The sequence below is a fragment of the Myxine glutinosa genome, chromosome 1 (genome assembly GCF_964187855.1).
Source record: "Myxine glutinosa chromosome 1, kmMyxGlut1.1, whole genome shotgun sequence".
In the NCBI taxonomy this organism is placed as follows: domain Eukaryota; kingdom Metazoa; phylum Chordata; class Myxini; order Myxiniformes; family Myxinidae; genus Myxine; species Myxine glutinosa.
The window spans coordinates 29,099,893-29,118,409 of NC_136261.1; the positions used below are offsets into that span (position 1 = coordinate 29,099,893).

At 43.6% G+C, this 18,517-nt stretch overlaps 2 protein-coding genes across 5 annotated transcripts in view; one reads left to right on the forward strand and one right to left on the reverse strand.

Moving 5' to 3' along the window:
- Nucleotides 1–602, reverse strand: part of TEPSIN (TEPSIN adaptor related protein complex 4 accessory protein) — a 74,803-nt gene extending 74,201 nt beyond the window's left edge. The window contains exon 1 of the mRNA XM_068108897.2: nt 522–602. Within this exon, the coding sequence (XP_067964998.1) occupies nt 522–563 (42 nt within the window). The 5' untranslated portion in view covers nt 564–602. The remainder of the gene's footprint in view (nt 1–521) is intronic.
- Nucleotides 603–1,461: 859 nt separating this feature from the next.
- MPG (N-methylpurine DNA glycosylase) lies at nt 1,462–15,589 on the forward strand. 4 transcript variants are annotated; one of them, XM_068108979.2, is made up of 5 exons: nt 1,462–1,537; nt 1,639–1,781; nt 8,813–8,926; nt 14,216–14,420; nt 15,067–15,589. In XM_068108979.2, the coding sequence occupies exons 2-5, from the start codon at nt 1,668–1,670 to the stop codon at nt 15,459–15,461; spliced, it is 828 nt and encodes a 275-aa protein (XP_067965080.2). In that variant the 5' UTR covers nt 1,462–1,537; nt 1,639–1,667; the 3' UTR covers nt 15,462–15,589. The 4 variants fall into 4 exon arrangements, with proteins under 4 accessions (XP_067965080.2, XP_078626203.1, XP_078626182.1 ...); XM_078770077.1 differs by having other exon boundaries at nt 14,216–14,360; XM_078770056.1 differs by having other exon boundaries at nt 1,462–1,781.
- The last annotated feature ends 2,928 nt before the right edge of the window (nt 15,590–18,517 follow it).

The window sequence follows — 18,517 nt, forward strand, 5'->3', positions numbered from 1 at the left end:
TTCCATGTCATAGACTGGCAGAAACAATCAAAGAACATATATTTGTGCAAATATTTACTTTAAATTGCGAATGGTCTCAGGATTAGCACTGCATAAACTACCAGCAACGATCATAATACAAATATTGGTGCAAAATTAACTTTAAATTGTTAGTGGTCTGATGATTATCAGTCAATTTTTTTACGTTTTATCTGCCGGCAGCCATCTTGTTTTCTGACGTCACTGAGGGACTTTCCCATGCGTCAAAATTGTCCAACTTTTAATATGTTGTCTTCCACTTCATAAACTACTAGAAATAAGCATAAAACAAAAATTTGCAATTTTTTTGGGGTCAGGCAGTATATTGACCCGTCTATTGTGCTGTTACGAAAGAAGAAGAATCTGGGACAGGTGCACTTGTTCATCCACAACCACATTATACATATTCTCTCTATGCGAGTGTATATGCGTAAATCTATATGGTATAAAATAAAATCAAGAACTTTAAAGTAAATAACTAAAACGAGTGACCTCGCTCACACCTTTTGTATGAACCGAAGACGATCCGAAAATGCCACCGCCATATCAGCAAACGCGTCTTCCTGTTTAGAATCACATTTAGCGGTTTGTAGGTCGTTTCACAAAGCTGGGTTGAGTTACTTTGTTCTAGCGCAGACCTTTCCTTATGAAACATGACAGTTTAATTTTGAAACTTCGCATAAGGATACAGAACAATTTAATTAATAAAAAGGTGGTAACGAGCTTCGCTGATAATCTGTTTTATACACCTTTATTGTATCACCTCTTGCAACACGAAATTTCTCCCTCATACAACAAAATATGAAAATTCACAACAACGAAAAGAAAGAAAAACAAAAGGAATAATATCAATAATCTTTTTTATTTGTTAAAAATAAAGCAAATGTATTCGCGTTATGGCCGCCGACTTCCCGAAACTTCAATTTAACGAATACTTTAAAAACAAAAAGGCAAAACTGTCAGGAAGTCCATGCTTGGCCAGATCAAAAAGTGTTGAACTGCTAAAAAAAAAGGTTTAATCGAAAACGTCTTGAAGGATAAAACAAATTATTCCGGTGGGTTGATCTTTGATGTGACGAAAAATGACGTCATCACGTGGTTATAATGACGTAACTGCGCAAAGTATTAGGAGGAGCTGCTCTGCACCATCTAAATTCTAAAGCAAACTAACCAGAAGATGTGATTGCCTAAGCTCTGGCGGGGTTTTTGCATAAAAACGAAAATACAGACGTTTAGAAATCTTCAGGACGTTTATCAGTGTCTACGATACACAACGTGGATCAGTGGGAATGTCACTCTCTCATTCGGATTAACACGCACGAGCACCACCAAGTACACAATGGTTCGGAGGCTGGGAGGGGATCAGGGGAAATATAAGGAATTTGAATTTAACCCCCCCCCACCCCGTGATTACGCGATGACGCACTCGCAGTAGGCGTGGACACGCACGATTGTGGGCGTGGCCACAGAGTCACGTGAATCACCCTTTGGTTTCTGGAGTGCGAAATAAAACGAGCATGTATGTATATTACAACAAATAATCTTTCCGTCGGCGTCAAGTTTAAGAAAACCTATTAAAACATCGTCAAGATAAGACCAAACGGCATTGAATTGTTATAGGAAAAGAAAGCTTGACAGGTGGAGGTGATATGAGCTCTGACGCCCGAGCGCGGAATCGACGCATTTGCTTAAAGTCGCAGGACGACGAGAAGCCCCGCGAAGGAACGGCGGGCGGAAACTCGGACGGCGACTTGTTTGAAACGGTGGGGAATATTGATGCTTAACGCTTGACGTTCAATGTTTGTGTAACTTCCCTGCCCTTAAAGTTGTTTTTTTTCATAACTTTAGGTTGGTAATGCATTTCTACAGTATGGCTATGTTCGGATAAAAGAAACAAGACCGGAAGTCTAACAGTGACGTTGCCGGGCTTGCACAATATTATAAACCACAAACACATGATTACCTTTTTTAACTGTCGCTACTGCTGATTATATTAACATTAAATAAAGAAATATTGAGGAATCCCGACATCCGTGAGGTAAGTTTTACTTACAGAACTGAGCGAAGATCTACTGTAATCTATATACCCCACAAGTGTTGGAGATTTGCTCATTTACCAAGCAGCTAGCTAGCGCTTGCCAAGCCAGCCGTTCCTTAAGCGTTTTGAATGGAGTGCTTGCTGGAATGCTTAAACCACTTGGCAATCTCTCCATAAGAAACTGGTTAAATGAACACACACCCAATGTTATTGAGACCCGACCATAGATCGACTGTAATCTATATACCCCACAAGTGTTGGAGATGTGCTCATTTACCAAGCAGCTAAACTAGCGCTTGCCAAGCCAGCCGTTCCTTAAGCGTTTTGAATGGAGTGCATGCTGGAATGCTTAAACCACTTGGCGATCTCTCCACAAGAAACTTGGTAAATGAACACACACCCAATGTTCTTGAGACCCGACCATAGATCGACTGTAATCTATATATCCCAAATAGGAATGACCCTTCCTGCAGCTCCCGTAGTGAGCGCGTGTGCTGTACTTGTAATTTTAAATGTTGGTCGGTGGACTCAGCTGCCGTAATGACATCATAGACGTAATGACGTAACGGACACAAAACTGTCGCTACTTTAACATGTAGAAGATGATATATTTTAACTTCCAGTAGGCCTACATTTGCAGTCACTACAAAGGGATTAGTGTTATGATTAGATTTACTATAATATTATCGTTACGTTATCATGATTTCGAAAATGGCATTGGCTACCATTTTTAAAAACCGAAGCTAATTCCTTACTTCTGCGATTATTAATATTGGTGCCGAACACCGATAATCATCGATTCATAAACCATTCACCGCTTCAATCAATTAACTTTGTATTCATGACATTGGGATCAAAGTGTTATGGTTATATTTACTATATTATTATTATGATTACGAAAATTATACGACTGAAACGATACACTACTGTATTAAGAAACGGGGGCTTCATTTCAGAGTCAGAGTCAGCCGCAGCACCGCCGTAATGACATCAGACGTAATCACATCACCCTGTCATGTGACCATATCCTCTGCTCTGATTGGTATACGTTTGAGGGGACATACATACAGACGGACAAACTCTGGTCTAGACGGTGTTGCCCGATGGATGGGCTACGCCGTAAAAAGGACAAGTACAGATACATTCAAAGTATACTGCCCCATGCCAAATAAAAAAATATCCTCCAGCGTGATACCGCCGTTCAGCTCATAGAGACTGTATTGGGAGGGAGAGTTGCACAATAATTGATTGATTAATTGCTTTGATCATACAATATTTTCTTAATCAATTGGCTAATCGCATACCTCAACCACCAGTGTTTTACCTGAAGCTGTAACTTTTTGAAATTTAATTAAGTAAGTCATTAATCGGAAAAATAAACAATGAATTGGTTAATCGATAAATAATTGATCGATTAATTGATTAATCAATAAATCAAAAATACCCTTTACAGCCAGCCAAATCACTTGGTCATCGTCGTGTCCAAATATCAGCTTCCTAGCTCAAAAGGTGCCCGAGATATTACCCAGATGAGAAAGGGGGGGAAAAAGTACTTAATGAATCGATAAATCATTAAGTAAAATGAATGAATGAAAATGAATGATCGTTTTAAGGCCATTTTCCCCGCTAGAGCAGGGGTTAGCCTTGCGGGCCCCATGACAATCATGGTTCCCTGTTTGAGGCAATGTTTTTATGGCCGGATGCCCTTCCTGACGCCAACCCTTGGTCACCTCTTACGATGCGCAGTGATACGGTGTACCTATTCTAAATCGGGGTACACACCGGGATCATTCATCCCAGGAAGCTGGTACTCAATTTGCCAACCTCGGAAGGATGACAGGCTGAGGTCAACCCCCCTGGTGTTAATTCAGCGATCAGACCGGGATTACGAACCCAGGATCCTAGGATCCCAAGCCGGCACCCGAAACCGCTAAGCCAACACCAGGCTGATAATCATTAAGTAACTAGTCAATTAATTGATTAATCAAAAAACAAAAAATACTGTTTTTGCCAAAGCACTTGCTCACTATTGTGCTGAAAGTTCAGCTTCCGAGCTCAAAGGATGGCTGAGATATTGCCCGGAAAAAAACAAACAAGAAAACAAGAAACCGGAGTGAAAACTGAGTACTCCCTTTTCGCGCGCGTCATCGCCGGGCCCCCTTTGGTGCCTGGCAATGACGTCATGCTGGAATAGGAGATGGAATAGGAAAGGAGAGGTGTGCAAAAAATTGATCCTAGATAAAACCGGATAATTGGCCTTCAGGCCTTAATCAGGTTTTGAGCTTAAACCCTACCTGGGTTTTTTTTTTTTTTTTTTTACCAGAAGCGATCAAGTAATGTGTTTTTTTTGTGGATGGTCTGTTGAGGTTGTAATGATTTGTGTCAATAACACAAATGTAATCACTATGTTTACATTTGCACCTGCTGTTAAAAATATTTCCTTACACAGGTTTATTATACTACCTCCGTGTTCAGGCCTCGATCGGGTCTTGTGTTATACACTGCCTAGGTTTCTTTTTTACCTGAAGCGATCGAGTACTATGTTTTGTGAAGATCGTATGTTGAGGTTGTAGTGATTTTCTGTCACCAATACAAATTTAATTACTATCATGTTTACACTTCTGCACGTTGTTAAAAAGATTTCCTTATGCAGGGTCATTATAATACCTCCGTGTTCAGGCCTCAAGTGAGTATGTTGCTTATACACTGCCTGGTTTTTTTCCCCGGAAGTGATGAGTAACATGTCATGTTTTTGTAATTGCCATACAGGTGTTATTTAAATACATATTTCATTGAATTTCTTCAGGCAATGTTGGGTACTTCAGCTGGTAAGACGAGAAGTCAAACCCATTACAAAGCATTTTCCTGATTACAGTACTTTTTTTTTTTTTTTTAACCTTCATAAACTTTTCAGCCTAGCAGACAAATGTGCTCCACCAAATGTGGAATGGGTTCCAGTGGCTGGCCATTAAGATTTGATGGAAACATCTTTTCGTAAACTACCCGAATGATATGGACCAAATTTGGTATGATGCATCATGACAGCAAGGTCTCATGGGGTTGTGTTCCCCATCCGGATTTACCTCCTTCAGTTGTGGCCAAAAATATTGGCACTATTGTATTTTTTTTCAAATAATGCACCATTTATTCTAGAAAATTGTTGAAATTAAAAGATATTTTGGGATCCACATATGTATTTCCTTGGTTTGCAGTGGAACAAAACAAAAAAAAAGCTGAAAAGGTTACTAACCTTATCTTATTCCACAAAGAAATCCTAAAATGGCCCGGATAATATTATTGGCACCTTTGAGAAGTTGTTCGAAATAATTAGATTTCAAGCAGGTGATTCTCCTTTACTTTGGAATTGAACTCACCTATGGTGAGTTGCAGGTGCCTGCAATGTAAAACTCACTCATTCAACCAGTTTGAATAGAGAAAAGGAGTCATTCTGCTGTTTTGTGTCACTGTGTGTACCACAATGAGCATGGAGAAAAGAAAGAAAACCAGAGAATTGTCTGAGGAGTTCAGACACAAAATTGTAGCCAAGCATGGACAATCTCAAGGCTACAAGTCCATCTCCAGAAACCTTGATGTTCCTGTGTCCACCGTACACAATGTTATCAGGAAGTTGAAGGCCCATGGCACTGTAGCCAACCTCCCTGGATGTGGCCGCAAGATAAAACTTGATCGAAGATTGCAGCGGATTGTTTGAATGGTGGAGAAAGCACCTCGATCAACTGCCAAACAAATTCAAGCTGACCTTCAGACACAAGGTACGACAGTTGCAACTCGCACCATCCGTCACCAACTCAATGAAAGGCGGTTCTATGGTAGGAGACCCAGGAGGACCCCACTGCTGAGAGAGAGAGACATAAGAAAGCCTGACTGGAGTTTCACAAAACACGCCTGAACAAGCCTAAATCCTTCTGGGAGAATGTCCTGTGGACAGATGAGACCAAATTAGAGCTTGTAGGTAAAGCACATCATCTCTATGTTTACAGAAAACAAAATGAAGCCTTCAAAGAAAAGAACACCTTCCCTACAGTCAAACATGGAGGAGGTTCAGTGATGTTTGGGGGTTGATGTGCTGCCTCTGGCACTTGGTGCCTTGAATGTGTGCACGGTATCATGAAATCAGGAGATTACTAAGGCATTTTGGAGCACAATGTTCAACCCAGTGTCAGAAAGCTGGGTCTCCTTTGAAGATCATGGGTCTTCCAGCAGGACAATGATCCCAAACACTTCAAAAAGCACCCAGGAATGGTTCAAGACAAAACGCTGGACTGTTCTGAAGTGGCCAGCAATGAGTCCAGAACTAAATCCCATTGAACACTTGTGGGGAGATCTGAAAAGAGCAGTTTGGAGAAGGCACCCTTCAAATCTGGGAGAACTGGAGCAGTTTGCACAAGAAGAGTGGGCCAAACTGCCAGTAGAGAGGTGTAGGAAGCTCATTCATTGCTGTAGGAAGGGCTTGACTGCAGTTATTTTGTCCAAAGGCTGTGCTACCAAATATTAAGTCGAGGGTGTCAATAATTTTGTCAATGCCATTTCTTTATATTTTCTGATTTAAAAGGATATATTAAGTTCTGAATTAAAAAACAAAGGTTCTGTAATATTAGCAGTGGAATAAGGAATTGTGGAGACCAAATACTTTTGTCAATTTCAACTTATTTTTAGAGAAAATTGTGAGTTATTTGAAAAACGTACCAATATTTTTGGCCACGACTGTATAAGGGTGTGAAAGGCACTTTTTTTTCTTCTTTTTTTCTTTTTTGTGTTATTGTTTAGTTTGCATCAGGAGAGTAAGGTCACCCTTTCTGTTGGGGAAATAATGGAGGAGTGGGGGGGGGGGGCTACTTTTTAGGTTATTTATCTGAAATAAGCTCATGGAGTGGGTCCCAATGTCCGGCCGTCCACACGTACGTGTCCGTTAATGTTTGACTAAAACATCTTTTCAAACTACTCGACCGATATGGACCAAATTTGGTATGGTGCATCAGGACAGCAAGGTCTCATGAGGTTGTGCTTCCCATCTGTATGCACCCCCTATTAGGGCGTTGAAGAGGGGTGGGGGCAGGACGGAGGGTTTGCCCCAAATATTTGTATTTTATTCAAAAATCTTCTCAGGAACCACCAGAGTGATCCAGACCAAACTCGCCACGAGCCATCGGGACCATGCCCTAACATTAAGTTGTGCTCCTCATGGCTGTATGTCTCCCGAAAATGGGGCCATGGTTCCCCAACCCGGATACCTCTTTTCACCAAAACGTCTTCTTCTCCATAACTAACTACCTGAGCAAGACCAAATTTTGGTGAAATGCATCAAAACAGGAAGGCCTCATGGGGTTGTGCTTCCCTTCTGGATCCACCCATTTAAAGGGAGTGAAAGGGGGCTTTTGCCCGAAATATTGGTATTTCATTCAAAAATCTTTTTCTCAGAAACAAACAACTGGATCCAGACCAAACTGGCTATGTGGCATCGGGACCATTCTCGACTCTTAAGTTGTGCTCACCAATAACTATTAATCAATCCCCGGAAAGGGGCCCACGTGCACCCTCCCCGAATCCTTCATTATTCACTAAAATGTCTTCTGCTCCCCAACTACTTGGCCGATTCAAACCAAATATGACAGGATGCATCATGACAACAGATAGGTCTTCTTGGGTTGTGCTCCTGATCTGGATCCGCCTCCTCGAAGGAGGCCCTAAATTTGGATAATTTTTTTTCCAAGTCTTATCCTCTGAAACAACACCTGATTCGAATGAAACTCGCTTGGAGGCATTAGGACCAGGCCCGGATCTAAAGCTGTGCTTCACATAAGCACCAGCTCCCGCAAAACGGGTGTCATGGGGTCCGCCCATTGATCCGCCATTTTCACTGAAACGTCTTCTCCATAACTGTAAGCCAGAATTGAACCAAATTTGACAGGATTCATCAGGGCAGCAGGGTCTTCCAGGATTGCACTTCTCATCTGGATCCGCTAGCCCAGACGGCACCAAATCCAGTTACGGCGTTCAAAAACTGGACTTTAGCAAAATCCAATCAGGACCCCATTAACCAAAGTTGATTCCGTTCAAACAGTTCCAACCAGATTCTGCTTTATAGGTCCCATCTCCGGTCACCGGAGATAACCCTTTGTCACCCACCCGGCTATTTTTATGCATCCATTGACGAAGTCGCCGGAAGCATTATGTTTTCAGGTTGTCCGTCTTTCTGTCCGTCCGTCCGTGATAGGTTTTCGTTACCGTGATAACTTGAGAACGGCTGAAGGGATCTTAGTCAAACTTGGTGCAGGTATGTATAATGAGGTAAAGATGAACTGATTATATTTTGGGGTCAATTAAGGTCAAGAGGTCAAAGTCTGTAATATGTCTATAACTTGAGAATGGCTGAAATGATCCAATTCAAACTTGGTCCAGGTATGTCTTATAATGATGTAAAGATTAACTGATTAGATTTTGTGGGCAAAGGTCAAAGGTCATGTCAGGTAGAAATGTGATAACTTGAGAACAGCTGAGTAGATTTAAATCAAACTTGGTACAAATATTATAATGATGTAATAATGTGGGCGGAGGCATGTCAGTCAACGTCGTGGCGTCGAAAAGTGCCGTTGTCGTCTATTCATGTAATCAGAAAAATACTTCGGAACTTCTCATTGAATCTTTCGGTTCCAAAATTTCTGTACAATGCACCATTGTATGTGATAAGTTAATGACTTCTATGTTTTGTCGAGTTTATTACCAATCTTTCTGCAGGCCTCGACGAGCAGTGAATATTTTCAAGTGGCAGATGCATCAGGGCTCCGGAGGCTCGGACGGGATTTCTTTAACCAACCGTGTGTGGTTCTTGCTCGAGCTTTGCTGGGAAAGGTGAGCCTGGTCATTCATTCATTAATTCGTTTTCATGTACAGCCTGTGGCTACTCTTTGCATCATTGCTGGGAGCATAGTTGTGCTGCTGATGCTGTTCCCCCTGTACGGTAGAGCAGGAATTTGTAATTTGTTCAGGGAACCTGTAAATAGCTCCCCTTCTCTTCGGTATTCACGCAGTACACCGTGAGATCTTTATCGTCCACCAAATGCCAGCGGACAGCACACCTGTTCTTGTTTATCAACGGATCGGCTATTCGGATTTGTCTTCTCTATTACACTCTGTCTTCTGTATCTTCTTCTTCTCAATATCTTGTTTTTCAAATCTCTCTCCATTACATCCCTCCATCATGATATAATAATAATAATAATAATAATAATAATGATAATGCATTTATTTTATATAGCGCTTTTCAGGAAGCCCAAAGACGCTTTGACAGAGTGCAAAACATAATGCATAGCAAAACATAAAGACAATTGCAAAAAAAGAAGAATCAATAGGGAAATATTCAAAGCACAAAGGAGGGAGAAGGAGAGGAGATAGTCAGGGGTTAGATGCTGTGGGTTAAATGTTGAATGCAGTGTTGAACAGGTGGGTCTTGAGTGATGTTTTGAATGTGGTGAGTGAGGAGGAGTCTCTGATGGTGTGAGGTAGCGAGTTCCAGAGGGTGGGAGCAGCGATGGAGAAGGCCCTGTCCCCCCAGGATCTAAATTTGGTCCGGATGGGGGGGGTCAGGAGGTTGGTACCAGCAGAGCGGAGGTTGCGGGTGGGAGTGTGTCTGGAGAGGAGGTCAGCCAGGTAGGATGGGGCCAGGTTATGGAGGGCTTTGTAGGTCAAGAGGAGGATTTTGTACTGGATTCTCTGGGAGATGGGGAGCCAGTGAAGCTTGTAAAGGACGGGGGTGATGTGGTCACGGGTCCGGGAATGGGTGAGTAGACGGGCAGCGGAGTTCTGAATGTATTGGAGTTTATTGGTGATTGTTGAGGGTGAACCATAAAGGAGGCTATTGCAGTAGTCCAGACGGGAAGTGATGAAGGCGTGGATGAGGGTTTCTGCAGCCACGGAGGAGAGGGATGGACGGAGACGGGCGATGTTTTTCAGGTGAAAGAAGGCTGTCTTTGTGATCTGTTTAGTGTATTTGTCGAAGGAGAGGGTTTGGTCAAAGATGATGCCAAGATTCCGGATGTGAGGGGAGGTGGATACTGGGAAACCGTCGATGTTGAGGGCAAAGTTATGGGTGGACTTGGTGAGCGTTTTTGGGCCAATGATGATTATTTCAGATTTATCACAGTTAAGTTTGAGGAAGTTGATTTGAAGCCAGGATTTTATTTCAGTGATGCAGTTTGTCAGGATAGAGTGGGTGGCGGTGGAGATGGACTTGGTGGAGATGAAAAGCTGGATGTCATTGGCGAAGCAGTGGAATTGGAGACCATGACGGCGGATTAAGTGACCGAGGGGGGACAGGTAAAGGATGAAGAGGAGGGGGCCAAGAACTGAACCTTGGGGGACACCTTGGGGGAGGGGAGCAGTGGGGGATTTGCAGTTTTGATGGAGATGAACTGGCATCTGTCAGAGAGGTATGATTTAATCCAAGAGAGGGCAGTGCCGGTAATGTTAAAGGTGGTTTCAAGTCGGGTGAGGAGGATGGTGTGATCGATGGTGTCAAAGGCGGCGCTGAGGTCGAGGAGGATGAGAATGTTGAGGTTGCCAGCGTCAGAGGAGAGGAGAAGGTCGTTGGTGATTTTGAGGAGAGCAGTTTCAGTACTGTGGTTGGAGCGGAATCCGGATTGGAATGTTTCATACAGGTTATTGGCAGAGAGGTGATGTTTGAGTTGAGTGGCTACAGCGCGTTCCAAAACCTTTGACAGAAAGGGTAGGTTGGAGATGGGTCTGAAGTTATTTAGGGTGTCAGGGTTTAGTCCAGGTTTTTTCAGAATGGGGGTAACAGCAGCAATTTTGAGGGATGGTGGGACGATGCCTGTAGACAGGGAGGAGTTTATTGTTGCAATGATAAGTGGAGAGAGAGCAGGAAGGGAGGCCTTGACAAAGCTGGAGGGGATGGGGTCAAGAGTGCAGGTGGCAGTTTTCATTCCGATGAGGAGTTCAGAGAGGTCAGTAGGGGAGACTGGGGAGAATTGAGACAGGGGATGGCAGGATAAGGGGGGGCAGGTGGTTTGAGGGGGAGCGGGTGCGGCGGTGGTCAAGCTGTTGTAGATGTTTTCAATTTTGCGTTGGAAGAATGAAAGGAAGGAGATGCAGTTGTCTATTGTGAATGACTGGGTGGTGGTGTTCAGGGGGCTGAGGAGTTTGTTTATTGTAGAGAAGAGTGCTTTTGGGTTTCCGGAGCCAGAGTGGATAATTTGAGAGTAGTAGGCGGAGCGGGCGCGGGAGAGGGCATCTTTATAGTGTTGTATGTGGTCCTTGTAGGCCTGGGAGTGAACTGTGAGACCTGTTTTATTGCGGAGTCTTTCAAGTTGGCGAGCACGAGTTTTCATCAGGCGGAGTTCAGGGGTAAACCAGGGAGCAGAATGGGTGAAAGAAACTGTTTTGGTTTTTATAGGCGCAAGTTGGTCAAGGCAGGAGGAGAGAGTGTGGTTGTAGTAGTCAGTGAGGTCAGAAGGGGTGTGGAGGTCAACGAAGGGAGAAGTGGACATTTTTTCAGAGAGGGTCGATGAGAATGAGGCAGGTGAAAGAGCGTTTAGCTTACGGAAGTTGATAGTGCGATAATGCCTTGGTGCTGGGGTGGGGATGTTGATGGTCAGAGTGATGGCTAGGTGGTCAGAGAGAGTGAGGTCGGAGCCAGAGAGATGGTGCAAAATTAATCCAGTAGAGCAGACAAGGTCCAAAATGTGACCACGGTTATGGGTAGGAAAGTTGACATGTTGAGTGAGGTTAATGTGAGGATATGTCTTCATCTCGGTCGTTTCTCTTGAATTGACTCATTTCATCCTTCCTTGATTGATTCCTCATCCTTACTTCTCATCATGTGATGTGTCCAAATCACCACAACCTAGCCCTCTCTAATATTTTCTGTAATTAATGCAACTCTAGTTCTCTTGTATATCTCCTCATTCCTCAATCACTCTCTTTGTGATGCTCTGAGAATCCACCGAAGTATTCTCATCCCTGTCCTCTCCAGCAACTCCTCTTCCCTTAAAGCCCATGTTTCTGCACGACACATTATAACCCACCTGATCACTGTCTTGTATATTCTTACCGGTACTTCAATTTTTTTCCGTGTTCTTCTACCACAGGAAACACCACTAACTTCCTTCCACCTTACCGATACTGCATTCAATCTGTCAGGAGTTTTGCTTCACAACCTCTTTTTCCTTTAGTGCTGAGCCAAGATATTTGAATTTGGCCACTTGTTTAACCTCTTCTATCTACAATATTGACCCTCTCTGCTCCAGTCTCACCACACAACATGACCTCTGTCTTTCTAGCATCAATTCTCATTCGCTACCTCTCAAAAACTCTCTTGCTATTCCAATGCTTTTCTCTGCAGCTCTTCCATAAACGCTGCTGTTCTGACCAAGTCATCTGTGAACAGGACCTCAAACAGATCTTAATCTCCATATCTGATGGTGATGGACGTGCTGAGTGACAACATCACATAAAGGACGAGACTTGGTGCAGAACCCTGGTGGAAACCAACCTCCACTCTAAAACGTCGAGTCCTCGTTCACTGTCCTTACCAAAGTGCTGGCTCCCGTATACATTTCCATCATGATTCTAACAAACTTATTTTGTACATGCTTCTTCCAAAAACACCAACACACCAACTCTCTTGACATACTATAATATGTCCTCTCTCGATTGATTGATGTGCAGTACAGCTTCTTAGTAACCTGCACACGTTGCTATGGCTAGGTTTAGGGGTAGGCGACCTAGGTGACCACCTGGAACACGAGGCCTTGAGGTGTTTGGGTGCCGGCTTCTGGGAAATTTTATCCAGGAGCCCATTCACTGTCTCGACCAATCAAATTTGCTGCGCATCCTGGGAGTAGAGCAACAGCGAAATTCTTACAAAATGGTGACGTCTTGCGATGCCACCACAGAGCTAAAACTTCATCCAAAATATGTTTGTTTAGTTCATCTTTTTCTCAAATATAATTCCAAAATCATCAGTTTCTCTGAGAATAGTTGGCAGAAGCTTCAGCTCTAGAATGTTCCGTTTGGCCCATTGGCTCCATATGGTTGCCATCACTCCTGCTCAAAGTTCACGAGCAAAGCAAATATAAAGATCATGCTCGGAAACGCAAGGCAAGAGTTGAAAAGACTCTTCCCATGTCCTTTATCTCAAGACTGCTTGGGGTAAGGTGTTCCATGAACTCTCGAGTTTCCCTCCAACATCTTTTCCCGAATTTGTCTCCTGATAATCACATCCACTGTTCCCATTACTTGCATGATTCCATATTGAATCTCGTTTATTTTCATAATCTCCCTTAACCTTTGACCTCCAATCCTCTCCAGTACCTCCATTGCACGCTCCATCAATTTGATCCCTCTGTTTCCACAGGCCATGATATCCTCTTTCTGTTTTGAAAATACGTATTATGCTCTTCCTCCAATCATCCGGTATCTTCTCCTCACTCCACATCTTCCTTGTCAACTATTCCAAGGTGGAACGCCTTCCCTAAATTGACCACAATTTAGGATGGTCCACAAGCTTTCGCAATTTTCATTTTTCCAAGTGTTTTTCTAACTTTTTCTTCAACCACCCTCATGGGGCCCTCAGTTTTCCGTCCCTCGGTCATGCCCTCTCTCTCATTTTCCACATTTCGTAATTTTTCAAAGTACTCTTTCCACCTTCTCCTGATTTCCTCATTTCCATGTAGGATCTGATCTGGCCGGCATCATATTTTACTGCATGCCCCCCCCCCCCCCCCCCCGCGTCCTCCCAAGTCATGCTTTTGTTTCTACCTCAGTATTGATATTCTGGAAATCGTTTTCTCACCCTCTGGTGTTTCCAGTTTATCGGACCATTCTTGCACTACTCCCAACTTGCCTTGTCCACTGCTCTTTGCCTCACCCTTTATAACCTTATACTGTTTTCCCATCGTTTCATCTTTCCCCTTCTCATACTCACCCTCTCTCTGTCTTTTCATTCCCCACCTCCTGTCCATTACTAAGATCCAATGATGGATCAACCCTGCTTTGTATAGTATTGTAAGCAGAATCTCAGTTGATGACTTGTCATTACAGTAGGGTTTGTGGGTTGGGGTGGGAGAAGGAAGGGGTGGACGTGTGGGGTTACAATTTTATCGACACGTTTGGGCTCAACAGGTGCTGACCCGTCGGCTTCCCGGAGGTGAGATTCTGCAAGGGCGAATTGTAGAGACCGAAGCTTACCTGGGTGGCGATGACCTTGCATCGCACTCACGAGGTGGCCGCCAGACCCCCAGGAACAGGGCCATGTTCATGGAACCTGGTACAGCCTATGTTTATCAGATATATGGTCTCTATTACTGCCTCAACATCTCCAGCCAAGGTTCTCTTTGCAGTTATTCATAATTTTGCCAAATGCATGAGATGAGTTGCTATTGCCAAATGAAACCAATGGATTGATGTCTCCTCTACAGAATGACATGATTCATGCTGCCTCACATCTTTGTCACCAAACTCGATGGCAGTTCTGCTCAAATTTGAATGTCCAGTATGAAAGCAATGGTTTCGCAGGTAGCGTAATTCACCAATGTGTGTGTCATCACTCGAATGGATGTTAAACTTGTCCCATCCGTTGGCATTACGTTGTGGACGTTAAATATCCCATGGTGTCTTTCGGGAAGAGCAGGTGAGCTATCGCCATACCCTGACCCAAATTACAACGTTCCTGTTCTCTCAGTCAATAATCCTGCCATAGAGTAGGGAACCATGCAGGATTTTAACACCGAGCCAATGAAACTGCCTTGGCAATTTTATGCACCCAATGGTGCAAAGAAGATACACAAACAATGTAAACCAATGGGTTACATCCCTCCATTAAACACATTCCTTATTCTTGAGTTGACTTGTTATGGCCTTTTGTAATTTTGCATTTTACCTTGGACTCTGCAGACTGTTTTACAAGTACTATTACAAGTTAAATCAGATCACTGTTAATTCACTTAACTCCACCCGCACTGTGCTGATGGCAGGCCTTGGTGCAGCCGTACTCCTGCGTGCATTGGAACCACTGGAGGGAGAAGAAACTATGCGGCAACTTCGGACTTGTGCTCAAAAACGGGCAGCAGCAAAGACACCTCGGCCACTTAAGACCCGACAGCTGTGCGGAGGCCCAGCAAAGTTATGCCAAGCCTTTGCACTGAACAAGACTTTTGACAAGAGGGACCTGGCTTCAGATACAGAGCTATGGGTTGAGGAAAATCGCCGCTCACAGCTACAAACAAAACATGATGTCGAGAGCAAGACGGTTGTATGCACAAGCCGCATCGGTGTGGCATCTGCTGCGGAATGGGCACAAAAGCCCCTGCGGTTCTACATATATGGACACCCGTGTGTTAGTGTAATTGACAGGAAAGTACAGGGTTAGGTCATTTTATGGATGCATGTGTTACCTCCCCAAACTCCGGTTACGGTGCCCCTCAGAGTCTCGAGAGGGAACGTGGCAGAAAGATGTTATTTTGAGTGTTCTAATAAACTATGGTAAAACCACACCAATGCAATTGTGTAGAACAAAATCAGTAATTGTATTAATAACTCTCACATTCACAATAATAACACTCATAAAGAAAGTACCATGAAAATATCACTTGCATCTCATGAACAATACATATGATGTTCCCCAATTCCCCAATCCCCATCATTCCCCAATGTTCTCAAAGCAATAAACTCACGATACGCCAAACGTGAGTGGAATGTAACAATCCCAAAGTCCGTGCACGAATCCCCACGCTGCACGAAGGTCGAAGTCGTGCAGAACGGCAAGAACAACAGGCAGGTATTGGCGCGGCTGCGAACGAGGAGTTACAAGGTGAGAGGTCGGGTAGATGGCGGTGCGGGGTAACAATCCCCCAAAACGTGAATGCAATTGAACACCCCACATCCACCAACGATTAAGCCGATATGGAAACCAACGGCAATCAACATGATGAGGTCGATATGGGAATTAAGCCGATATGGAAACCAACGGCAATCCACACGATGATGTCGCTATGAGAAGCCCAATGACAAAACACGATGCACCAGGTGGAAGGCCTCCTCGAGAAAAAATGGCTGATCGGCCTGTAATGGAGGCGCTTGCTTTCCGGCCAACAATAGTTCACGCTTGGTACCAAACCCTGAGGCGCAGGTTTAATTGCAATCGCAATATAGGACGATGTCGCAGGCAATCCCTTTCACAGGAAGCCTCCATTCATTCGCAACAAATATCGAGAAAGTCCGCTTGCAACCTTGATGTGACTCACGGCTGTCTCTTTCCCCCTGCCGATCTTTTTCTTCTCACATCTTCCGGTTTCTTTCCCACGTTTTTGTCCCCCGTCGCACCGCGGAACAAAAGGGGGACTATGGTTTTCCCCTCCATCCGTGTGTGCGTCCGTCCGTCCGTGCGTGCGTGCGTGCATGCATGAGCGAAGGACCGAATTCTAATTTGGTGTGTGGGTGCAACCCACGTCAAAATCCAAGTTGGCCACCGCCATGTATGTCTGAACCTTGTGAGCGGAATATCTTGAAAAATAAGCGAAGTACCAACTTCTAATCGGGTGTGTGGGTGTATCTAGGCATAAGGAAGACGGCTATTGAAAATTGGGTCGCCATGTCAAAATCCAAGATGGCCACCACCATATATATGTCTGAACCTTGTGAGCAAAATATCTTGATAAATAAACGAACTACTAACTTCTAATCTGGTGTGTGGGTGTATCTACACATAAGAAAGAATGCTATTGAAAATTGGGTCGCCACGTCAAAATCCAAGATGGCCGCCGCAATGTATGTCTGAACCTTGTGAGCGGTATATCTTGAAAAATAAACGAACTACCAACTTCTAATCTGGTGTGTGGGTGTATCTAGGCATAAGGAAGAACGCTATTGAAAATTGGGTCGCCACGTCAAAATCCAAGATGGCCGCCTTGCGTCTTCCACCTTGTCAACTCATCACTTCACTGATGGGGGACCTAGGCGTAACGCTTGTTCTTTTTACTCCAAACATTTATTTTAACCTTTTACTAAAGTCATCTCCATTTCACACAGAAATCTTAACAATATTACCCGAAACAAAATCCTACAAGTATATAATAACAACAAAGGTGGAGGTGATTAATCCTTAACATGTTAAACGGACGTCCCGTCTACCAGCATTTAGTGGACATTGAAGACCCCAATGTGTCCTTCACGAAGAGTAGGCGAGCTATCGCCGGCACCATGGACAAATTCGTGCCCACACCGACAGAGGACATTGCATCAGTGGCACAGCCATGCCCTCGGCCACTGATGCTACCCCCACAACCTTGTGCTGCATGTGAACAAAGTTGTACCCTTTTGACCAGAAATAAGACTTCAATAGGATATGTGTATTTTTCATTATATTCCAGAAATAATTCACAAAAACAAGATGAAACTTTATTGTAAATAATGTACTGTTGAAAACAGGAATAAATATGTTAAATAAACAAGCTAGAAATTTAATTTGGTTTAATCAACCGGTCAGGCCAGGTCGTGTCCCATGTCTGCTAGATTATACAGCATAGTGTCAGCTCTGCTGAAGGAGTTTCTTGGTGAGGGATGGTTCGCGACTCCACTGCAGAATAGTCGATCGAAGGCACCCATTCAAGTAGAAGTGTGCTTCATCACTGAACCACAAGGAATTGATCCAATTTGGTTACCTTTCCATTTGGTCACTGAACCAATCACACATTGTTACTCCTCTTGCTTCCAATCACAGAGTTGGTTTATCCCTTGCATATACAGTCACGTGAAAAGGTAAGTACACCCCATGTAAAGTTTTGACTTTTTCAACATATTTCAACATTCAGCTATTTGATCTTCATTTCAACAATATTGAGAGATAAAGGTGATATAGTATAACAAATGTCATGAAACATTTACATTTTGTAGTCCATTGTATAATTTAAATAAACATAAATGCAAATTTCGCATGTGGAAAAAGTAAGTACACCCTTGGCTCTAATACGTGGTATTGCCCCCTTTGGCAGAAACAACCTCAAGTAGGCGTTTCTTATAACTGTCTACCAGTCTCTGACATCGACTGGGAGAAATTTTTGCCCACTCCTCCATGCAGAATTCTTTCAGCTGTGCGATGTTTGAGGGGTTTCTTGCATGCACAGCTCGTTTCAAATCCCCCCCACAACATCTCGATGGGATTTAGATCCGGGCTTTGACTTGGCCATTCCAGAACCCTCCATTTCTTTCTTTTCAGCCATTCCTTGGTGGATTTACTGGTATGTTTAGGGTCATTGTCATGTTGCAAGGTCCACCTTCGGTTGAACTTCAACTTTCCGACAGATGGCCTCACATTATCCTCAAGCACCCTCTGGTACAATGAAGAATTCATAGTGGATTCGATGATGGTGAGCTGCCCAGGCCCTGGTGCAGCAATGCAGCAAAGCTGCCCCAAACCATAATATTTCC